We start from the raw sequence: 9,881 nt of genomic DNA, 5'->3' as shown, positions 1-9,881 counted from the left end.
AGTTCGGGGATGATAGAGTTCTTTGATACTTGAAATTATTTCTGGGTGAGTGTTTCATGAACACGGATCACCGCTACCGAACAAATGCGGACATCGTGGCCATGGTGGCGGCTTGGGCTTGGCAGATTGGGAAAAGTTTAGAGAAAGTTAAATGGTTGTTGAAAGAAATTGTGGATGATGAATGGTTGCTCAATCTCGATGAACTTGTCCTAACGGCTATTCCAGGGCTAGGGTTTGAAGTGCCTAAGCGAGAACCGGGTCGTGGGGTTCCTAGAATTTTCCTCTTCATTCGATGGGAAGTGGGGGCGGACCGCAAGGCAAGGTCTGTCGAAACCACACTCGAATGGACAATGCTGGAGATGTGGCTCATTGAGAGGAAGAAGGCAGATGAAGGAACGTCGGGTGGTGCAGGTGAGGAAACGTCAGGAGGTGCAGGTGAGGCGGGAGTTGCAGATGACACTGGTTATTGGTACGAAGTACCAAAGGTTCCTGAGGAATCCGATGACGATGAATACTACATCCCCTCGCCCAAGCAAAAGAAGCGAATGCGGGACTGAATGAATATATGTGTGTATGTGTGACACATTTTTTGTAAGCATTATATTTCTCAAGGTTTTTAATCTAAAAGTAACAGAATACGTAAATTTTAGTGGGAATGGTTTTTGGGAATGCCTGTCAATACTTGGGAATGGTTTCTAGGAATGCTTGGGAATGCCTCGAAATGTTTCAGATTAAACGTTACAGTTTATACAGTTCGTAAAGATGTATGGTAACAAGAACAATACCCTTGTGCTTTTGTTGAATCTGGTCGACTGGTGTGCGTGTTTACCACTCCATGTTTTTGCTTTCTATTTTTCTATTGCACTATATTTCTTTCAAATCTGGTTCAAATCCGGTTCTTGCAATGAGATGAGAATTTTTGTTTTATACATTGATTGTGTGGTTTCCCCCTTTCTAATGTATTGTTTCGAATTTGAAATTTGAATTTGCATTGTTTGTCCATTGAATCTGCAGAAGTAATTCATTTAAGCCTGATTTGATTGTTTTTGGTTGGAATATGGTGGCCTTACATGGTTTTTGTCCTCGTTGCAGGTGGGAGTTGGCGTGAAGAGACATGAAGGAGACGGGACGGGCTATACACAGGGACGGAGTGTTGGGTATTGTGCAAGGGGAAGGAGGTGTCGCGGCGCCGACGTGGACCCAAACCAGCCAAAATGTGTTGTGTGAAGGGTCGCGGTTGGGTCCACGCGTGTCGTGTTGGCAATATTAATGTTTATGGTATGCTTGTTTTATTGGTGGTTGAGGTTGCATAACAAAAACTTGGTCATATTTAAAAGTTTTACAATGACATTTTAATTTTGTTAGAGGGGCCCACTCTTTGACGTGGTGGCACGTGAAAATGCCCACGTTGACATACATTTATTCCGTAAATGCATGTTTTAATATTTTCAAATGTTATGCAATGTTTTATGTTTTTTTGGTAATGGATACATGTATGGCCCAAAAGATGTTATGTTTAATGTGAATATTTATGCGATTGTTTCCGTCGTGATTTTGGTGTGCGGTTGCGCAAGTTTTGCCAAATAGAACAGTCATGTGTGAAACCCACGGTGCGCATGTTCTATATCACCTTCTGAACCCGCGCACGTATTACTCCTCTCCCTAGCACAAGCATTGGTGGTGATATCATGTCCACACAATCCCTGTTTAAGCTGCACCTCCCACATTGGTAATAATGGGTGATCAGTAATCGAAATTAAACTACTTTTTCGTGTGGATTGTATTACAGCATATATTTACGATTTATCTAGAAACCTTCTTAGCATATAATCCAGAAAAAGCTGAATCACTCCAATGGCGTGGAATCTCCAATTAATTGAGCAGACTTAACATTCATGTGGAGAATACACAGCCAGAGTAACACCAACCTTATCTTTGTTGTTGTATTCGCCAGATGCATCGTCTGACACTAAAACAAATCCCAAATATATGTGGGCGTTTTGCCATTTGCCAATCAGTATAAATACACAGAGACTGTGCATTGGTGTTTTGAAGCTTGCACCGGGTTTAGCAATGGCGGCGCTTGTGTATTCTCCACTACATTTGACGTCGCCATCTTCGTTGCAGAAGAAAAATTCTTGGTTGAATTCCACAACACCCAAATTTGTTTCACTAAAATTGGCTCTGTTGAAGAATCGTGGGCACTTTCACCGTTGTGTTGGTCAATTTAGACGCTGTAGAAATACACCAAGATGCTCTGTTTCGACACAAGATATAACGACTAGGAGATTGAGAATAGGTGAACGGGAATTGTCGGTTGAATCCAGCAAATTGCTGATAGACATACCACGGAACGTGAAATTGACTCCAACGGATTTCGATGGAGTGTTTGTAGGCGCTGATTTGTCAAAGAGCGAAAGCCAACATGTGATCTCTATCGGCACTCTCAAGTACGTTTGAATTTGAGAAATTGTTACACAGTTTTCTCCGAAAGCTCTACAATTTCACTAATATGGACTGTGTAAAGCTGTTAACATTAATTGAAAATGGAAATTAAGTGTTGTGAACCCTGATGATGGATTTGATGTCAATTGGGGCAGAAATCTTCGGTTTCTGTCGTGCTTTCGATTCAACATATTTTGGATGTCACAGAAGATGGGAACCTCTGGCAGAGAAGTTCCTGATGAAACGCAGTTCTTGTTGGTGGAGAGCCGTGGCGATGAAGATGATGTGTATTACAGTGTGTTTTTGCCTCTTATAGAAGGCTCCTTCAGAGCATGCCTGCAAGGGAATGCCAAGGACCAGCTGCAGCTCTGTTTGGAGAGTGGTATGTAAATTTTGAATTCAGCTGAACCTTGGTATTTGGTGTCATTTGGAGAAGTCACAGTAACCCTGCAGCCCTTAAACTCCGTACCAATGTCCGGTCAATCACCACTGGATAACAGCCTCAGCTCATAAAGTAAGCAATTGCTGAACAGCACTAATCAAATGTTAGACTAAGACGTGTAACCCTGCCTATGTGGCGCTACAATGTTGTTACTACCCAAATCCAACGCATTTGGCCGATTTAGTTGTGCAGGCACTTGTGCCTTGAAGACTACTGCACACTCTCCGTAGAGTAAAGGGCTGTGGTATCTTTGCCAAGGAGCTGTTCAAGAAGAGAAATGATTAGTCACTTCGCTGTTTTGTAGGACTTCCTCTTCATTGGGCTTTTCCACCCTTTATCCCAATAAGTTACTAAACAACAATAGGCTGAAATCAGAAAGATTTATTTTTATTGACAATTTAACCAGAGAGAATGGGGTACAAGTTGCTATTCTCTTACTGATTAAGTTGCTGCCGCACGGAGTAGGAGAGTTAGAATAAATACGAAGTGAACATTCAGGTAAAGTTGCTATATGCATGAGACTCCGGTACCAACCATGTAGCAAACCAGTCTCACACATAAGGCTACAAGAAGCAGCACTATAAACCATAAACCCAGATCCTTTTACACGTGTGACAAGTTATAACCTATCCTTTTCTAATGCAATTGCCCTGTTGTACTACCTTTTAGTTTGTAGCTCTTCTTTTTTCAATTCATAGATTTTATAGGGGTTACCTTCGGTAAAATGACTCAAATGCATGCAAGCATATTATAATTTTCCTAGGTTAATGGAGGAGGTGAATTCAAAAAATAAACAATATTCAGAAGCCATCCAATACAATTTTGTTGTTATAAGCAAACTCTCCTCTCTATAAATTTCATGGGCACTTCTTCTTTAGAGACCAAATTGAGATTCGAAAAACATTGCCCAAAATTAAGAATTCTGCTGCTTGTATAATAAGTTTTCATGCATGGTGTTCTATAGAAAGAGAAATCGTGCTAACTCCTAGCCGCTGTTTATGGCAATGCTTATGGCATACAACTTGAAAACTTCTCTGCTCCTCATATGCCATTTAAAACAACGTTTCAGATTAGTGTTTAAGCACTCTTCACTTGCTCAACTGGATTGGTTGGAATTTTCAGTTTAGAAGCCTGTTTGAGTTGTTCCTACTTGTACAGATATTTCACAGAGAGAATGATTTTGAACCGCTTTAGAAAATCATCCTAATCAAATTTCAATGGTGGTGGCTCTACTTCTTAGATTGACACTTACATTGTTTAGTGTAACATACAACCCATTTCTTTTTTTCTAATTTGCCACAATAACTATCTTTAGTTAATGTATATCGCTGCATTGTTATTTACAGATTTCTAATACTGTACTGTCACAAATTCATCTTACAGGAGACCCTGCCGTTAAAGAATCCTCATTTATACATTCATTATTTATCAAGACTGGAACAGATCCTTTTGAGGTCGTTGCAGATGCTGTCAAGTAAGTTTCATAATAATAATAGTTTAGAGATGATATTTGAATGTGCATTCAACCTCTTTTTGTGTTATGTGAGCCTTTAGGCAAGGATAATTTGATATCAGTGGCAGCATGAATTGGTAGAACATCAAATTAATAAATAAAGAATGATCTAAGTAATTGTTCACCATGAAAAATGCCAGTAACAAATTTTTAGTATTATTAAGACATTTAAATGCGTGAGCACATATCAAGGCTTTGAATGCTCGATGATGTCCATGGAACTTATGCTACAGGGCTATGGAAGTTCATTTGCAAACATTTCTTCACAGGGAGGAAAAGAAGGTGAATATGAAGTACCAATCTCTTGCATCCTTATTGGCAAAAAACAGTTTTAAAGAGAAAAAACATTGATATTTTTTGAAATGGACCAGCTGCCTGGAATAATTGACTGGTTTGGCTGGTGTACCTGGGATGCCTTCTACCAAGACGTTTCTGCAGAGGGTATAGAAAAAGGCTTAAAGAGGTTTTCTCTGACTTCTACATGAAAGACTACCTGCTTTTTAATCTATTGTAGTTTTTAATTCTCCATACGCTACTCTCTGTTATCACATTCCAGCTGTTTCTAAACATCTCCGCCTCACATCAATCCTTGCAATTTCAAATCGCCTTTCCTCTTCTACCTATCTATTAGTTAATCCATCTTTGAAAGTATCAACATTTAAAAAGTTAACATTGTGACTCTTGTTATATCACTCCCTTTTTCTTGTCCTTTTTTCCTGGAATTTAGTGTCTATATGGTATCATGCACACAGTTCAAATGTTCTCAAATATTGTAGATCTTGAACACTGGAAATTTTGAACACACCTTAACTAATGTTTATGTACTTCAGTCTGTCAGAGGGAGGGACACCGCCACGGTTTATTATCATAGATGATGGTTGGCAATCTGTTCAAAAACCAGAACTGTTCCGTGATAAGATGTAAGAGAATTCTACTGGATAAACTTTTGAAATAGGGAAAGTCTCGTACCTTTAAAAATATAGGAATAGCTGAATGGAATCAAAATATTTTCTATTTAAAATGTTTTTCCTGCTCTTCAGGCCTTACAGCCGCTTAAATCACATAAAAGAGAATAGTAAATTTCAAATTGGCGTTGAAGGCAGCCAAAGGTCAGAAGATCCAGCCAAGGGCATTCAGAATATTGTCCAAATAGCCAAAGAAAAGTACAATTTGAAGTAAGTAACTGCAACATATGAAAAACGATGATAGAAGTTGTTATGGTTATTATATGGTTGGTCAAACAAAAAACAGGTGATATCAATGCCCCAAAATCGCTGGGTATGCTTATAAGCTTTGATATCCTTTACTATGCAGGTACGTATATGTATGGCATGCACTTGCAGGATACTGGGGAGGAGTTCAACCAGGAATTGCTGATATGGAAAGCTATGATTCTACAATGCAGTACCCTGCATCTACTCCAGATTCTTTCCAATACATGCCAGAAACAGATAGCCTTTCTGTTCAAGGAATTGGCCTTATGAATCCTGAAAGAGTGTTCCAGTTCTACAGTGACTTACACAGCTACCTTGCAGCATCTGGAGTTGATGGTGTGAAAGTCGATGTTCAGAGTCTTCTTGAGACTGTTGGTAGTGGTTTTGGAGGCAGAGTTTCAATTTCTAGGCAGTACCACCAGGCATTGAATAAGTCTATTGCTCAGAACTTCCCAGATAATGGAGGCATAGCATGCATGAGTCATAGCACAGATGCTCTTTATTTGTAAGGGTGCCCATCTTCTTCATTTACTTCTAAACAAATAAGTTTGCTACATCGTTTCGAAAGATGAATTAGAACTTTCCAGAGGCTTTTTTTAAATAGAATCTTTTCTATTTAATAACTTTCAGTTCAAAGCAGACAGCAGTTGTAAGAGCTTCAGATGATTTCTATCCAAGAAACCCGTTATCCCACACCATTCACATTGTTTCAGTTTCATACAACAGCATCTTCCTTGGAGAGTTCATGCAACCAGATTGGGATATGTTCCAGGTAATTCATTTACTAACCTAATCAATTCAGAATCATTGACCTCATTCTAGTTTTTAAAACAAGTTCATCTTTATACCGCTAATTCGTAATAAGTTCAATAACAATGTTTCCAGAGTCTTCACTCAGCTGCAGAATACCATGCTGCTGCCCGGGCTATCGGTGGCTGCCCTATATATGTCAGGTACAGATATTTTCACTTGTTACATTCAATAGTTTGTCTACAAAGTGGACATTCATGTTTTATTTTAATATTTCCTGAACATATAGAATGCATATTCCTATAAATTTATAGAATTCATTATCTTCTGATGTTGGATTTTGATTGCTGATTGCCTATAAGTATTTTTTGTTCAGTATTCCAAAGGGGAAATATAATGTAGCATAACTAATACTTGCCTTGACCAGTCGATTGTGGAAACTAACTACCAGGAAGTTGGTTTGAGAACTTGAGAGTGCAAATGCCAAAATAAAATTGTTCTTGCTGGTCTTGCAGCGACAAGCCTGGGAATCACAACTTTCAATTATTGAGAAAGCTTGTTCTCCCAGATGGTTCTGTATTGCGAGCACTCCTGCCCGGTCGACCAACTCATGATTGTTTGTTTGTTGACCCCCTTCGTGATGGAAAGAGGTAGGTGTCTCAAGGTTTGAAAACAGAATTTTATTTTGGTAATACCTACCTTCAAAGCATAGAATGAGAAGAGATGACACAGATTTAAATTTTGGATAATAAAATGAAAATATGATTCTGAAAATCTTTTGGTTGCAGTCTATTAAAGATATGGAACATGAACAAATACACAGGAATTTTGGGAGTTTTCAATTGCCAAGGCGCTGCTTGGAGCCAAGAAGAAAGGAAGAGTGTATATCATGATAAAAATCCCGAAAGGATTTCACAAAACATCCGTCCACAAGATGTGCATTTATTAGCAGATGCCACAGTGGGTAACTGGGATGGCTTGTGTGCAGTTTATTCCCACAAAGGTGTGGTCATATTTCATGCACAGACTCATTTATGATGACACTCGAATCAATAGAAGTTTCAAGTGAAAAGTTGCTCATTTATGATGACACTCGAATCAATAGAAGTTTCAAGTGAAAAGTTGTTAATCTCTTTTAATCCCTGGGTTTTCAGGTGGACTTGTGCTTCTACAAAAGAGCACATCATTAACAGTTACCCTTGAAGTACTGGAGTATGAGGTTTATACCATCACACCAATAAAGGTTAGAGATCCTTGTATTCCTTAGTTTGTCACTTAATGTAATTGTCAGGGTTAATCCAATTATTCTTGAACAAAAACACCTGATGCTAGGTCCAGCAGCGTGGCCAGAAACATCAGAACCTTAAAATACTACATAGTCAATCCCAGAAGATAATTGCTCTTTGATTCACTGCAAACAAAGCAGACTTATAACTAAGTAAAATACCTCAATTCTTACACAGATATGAATCCAAAGCCAACCAGACAAATGGGAGGCAGGGCAAGTTACCCACGTTATGTATAGTGATTGTACAGAAATTACTTTTACATTTAGGAAAGAGACATTTTTAAATTTTGGAGAAAACCCCAGGGCTAGCGAGTTTGGAAACGAAATATCACAACCTTAAATGACTTGCAACAGACAGCTGGGGTTTTTCTCATTACACACTGATTTTTAGGATTTTAATGCATTTCCTTTCTCTTCAAGCTAAGTGTTCCAATAAAACCTGACCAACCATAGAAACTGCATGTCAGAATGGAGGTTCAATCAGAAAAGTTGGGTATATAAGCCTCACTCTAGACCTAAGAAATGATTTTGTAGGCAAGGCTTGATCCTTATGCCGTAAATAACAATAGCTGCCATTTTCAGATTATCCCTTAAGTGTGCTGATTTTACTTTCAATGTCTGGAGTCGGCTTGCATTAATTTACGATGAGCTTACGGGACAACGCTCTGCATCCACATCTACACAAGCCTATAACAGGGGTGGGAGCGGTCCATAGAAAAACCCCATGAAAATGACTAGTAACTGTGCTGCTAGTTACCCATACTACACCGTAAACAAGGTGCAATAAACACTTGGTTATACCTATACAGAGATCTCCAATCCAAGACAAATGACATTAAAGATCCTAACTCCACTGAGCACACAACCAGAAATTGGATTTTTTTAAGCAAGATCATGCTAATGAAGTTTTAAACGCTTGTTGAACACACCTGCTATATCTGAGATTGCATTTGCTGCAATAATAATTAATCATATTGATGGTGGTGTCTGTGTTGTGCAGAATTTAAGGAAGGACATTTCGTTTGCTCCACTGGGCCTGATTGACATGTTCAATGCTGGAGGAGCTCTCCGCACATTAGAATATGAAGCGGAATCACAAACAGCAAAGATGAAAATTCATGGGTGTGGTAGATTTGGTGCATATTCTTCGACAAGGCCAACAAAGTGTCTGGTGGAGTCTGCGGTGACAGACTTCTCATATGATCCTGAATCTGGCCTAATTTCTCTAATGTTGCAACAACCCATTGAAGGCCATCTCTGGAATGTCACAGTAGACTTCTAAACACTGCTCCCACCCAAGCATTCTGGTGATTTACTGTCACTTCCTTGCTTTCATCTTAAAACTGAAATTCTAAGACAATGGGCATGGACTGCTTAATCTGGAAGGAAAAAGTTAGAAGAAAAAGAAGGTTCTAAATTGTTCAATAAGCATCTTTCGAATGATAAAGACCGATTTGATGTGCAGGTCCAGCTAAATTGGGAGCAAAATTCAGAAGCGACAAAACCCAATTTGATTGAAGATTACTTCAAATCGGAAAAGAATGTGGTTTATATTTTTTTCTTGCCAAAGGCAGATTAGATGCAATTTAGTTTATTTACATGGTAAATTATCATATACAATTAAGTAACAATAATTATAATTAATTTTATTTTTTAATAATTGAAAAAATTATTTATCTATTTTGTTATTGATCTATGTTGGAAATAAGTAAGTATTAAATTTCAATTATTTCAATAATGTAAGTCTTATTCAAACATTTTTATTAAAAAAAAATTGTTGTTATTTCATTGATTTTAAATATGATCATAACATAAACTAATATGAAAATTAATTATACCTTCAATAAAATCATCTCCTATAAAATTATATTGTTGATTTTTAAATTATTATTTTTTGAAAAACAAACTTCACTAAATATAATTATATTGTCAAAAATTGGTTTGCACTTAGTGAGATGGTGCATTATTAGCTAATATCACATTCTTGCTTTGATGCAAAAAATGTCTAAGAAGAATTTAACTTCAACCAATGATTACTCCCAATTATTTCAATAGTACACTATTTACGCTATCAAATCACTTGTTGAAACCAAATATAATGGTGTAACACATTGTTGATCCAAAAATCATGTTGTCATGACTTTAATTTGGAGCTATTTAAGTTGACAATAGACATATTCTAACAACTCTATCATCCTCAACAAAAATAATTACTCAATGATATTAGAT

General features: G+C 37.7%; 1 protein-coding gene across 1 annotated transcript; it reads left to right on the top strand.

The window, feature by feature from the left end:
- The first annotated feature begins 1,789 nt into the window (after positions 1-1,789).
- Positions 1,790-9,330, top strand: LOC131029681 (probable galactinol--sucrose galactosyltransferase 6). The gene is made up of 15 exons (XM_057960273.2): positions 1,790-2,450; positions 2,601-2,827; positions 4,271-4,361; positions 4,634-4,682; positions 4,772-4,863; positions 5,231-5,320; positions 5,441-5,575; positions 5,715-6,119; positions 6,245-6,386; positions 6,500-6,567; positions 6,880-7,014; positions 7,153-7,367; positions 7,519-7,607; positions 8,653-8,959; positions 9,118-9,330. Exons 1-14 carry the CDS (start codon positions 1,990-1,992, stop codon positions 8,932-8,934), a joined length of 2,481 nt encoding a protein of 826 aa, XP_057816256.2. The 5' UTR covers positions 1,790-1,989; the 3' UTR covers positions 8,935-8,959; positions 9,118-9,330.
- The last annotated feature ends 551 nt before the right edge of the window (positions 9,331-9,881 follow it).

Source organism: Cryptomeria japonica, chromosome 10 (genome assembly GCF_030272615.1).
Source record: "Cryptomeria japonica chromosome 10, Sugi_1.0, whole genome shotgun sequence".
Classification (NCBI taxonomy): Eukaryota; Viridiplantae; Streptophyta; class Pinopsida; order Cupressales; family Cupressaceae; genus Cryptomeria; species Cryptomeria japonica.
The sequence above is the reverse complement of the archived record's forward strand: the minus strand, read 5'-3'. Positions and strand labels throughout refer to the sequence as shown.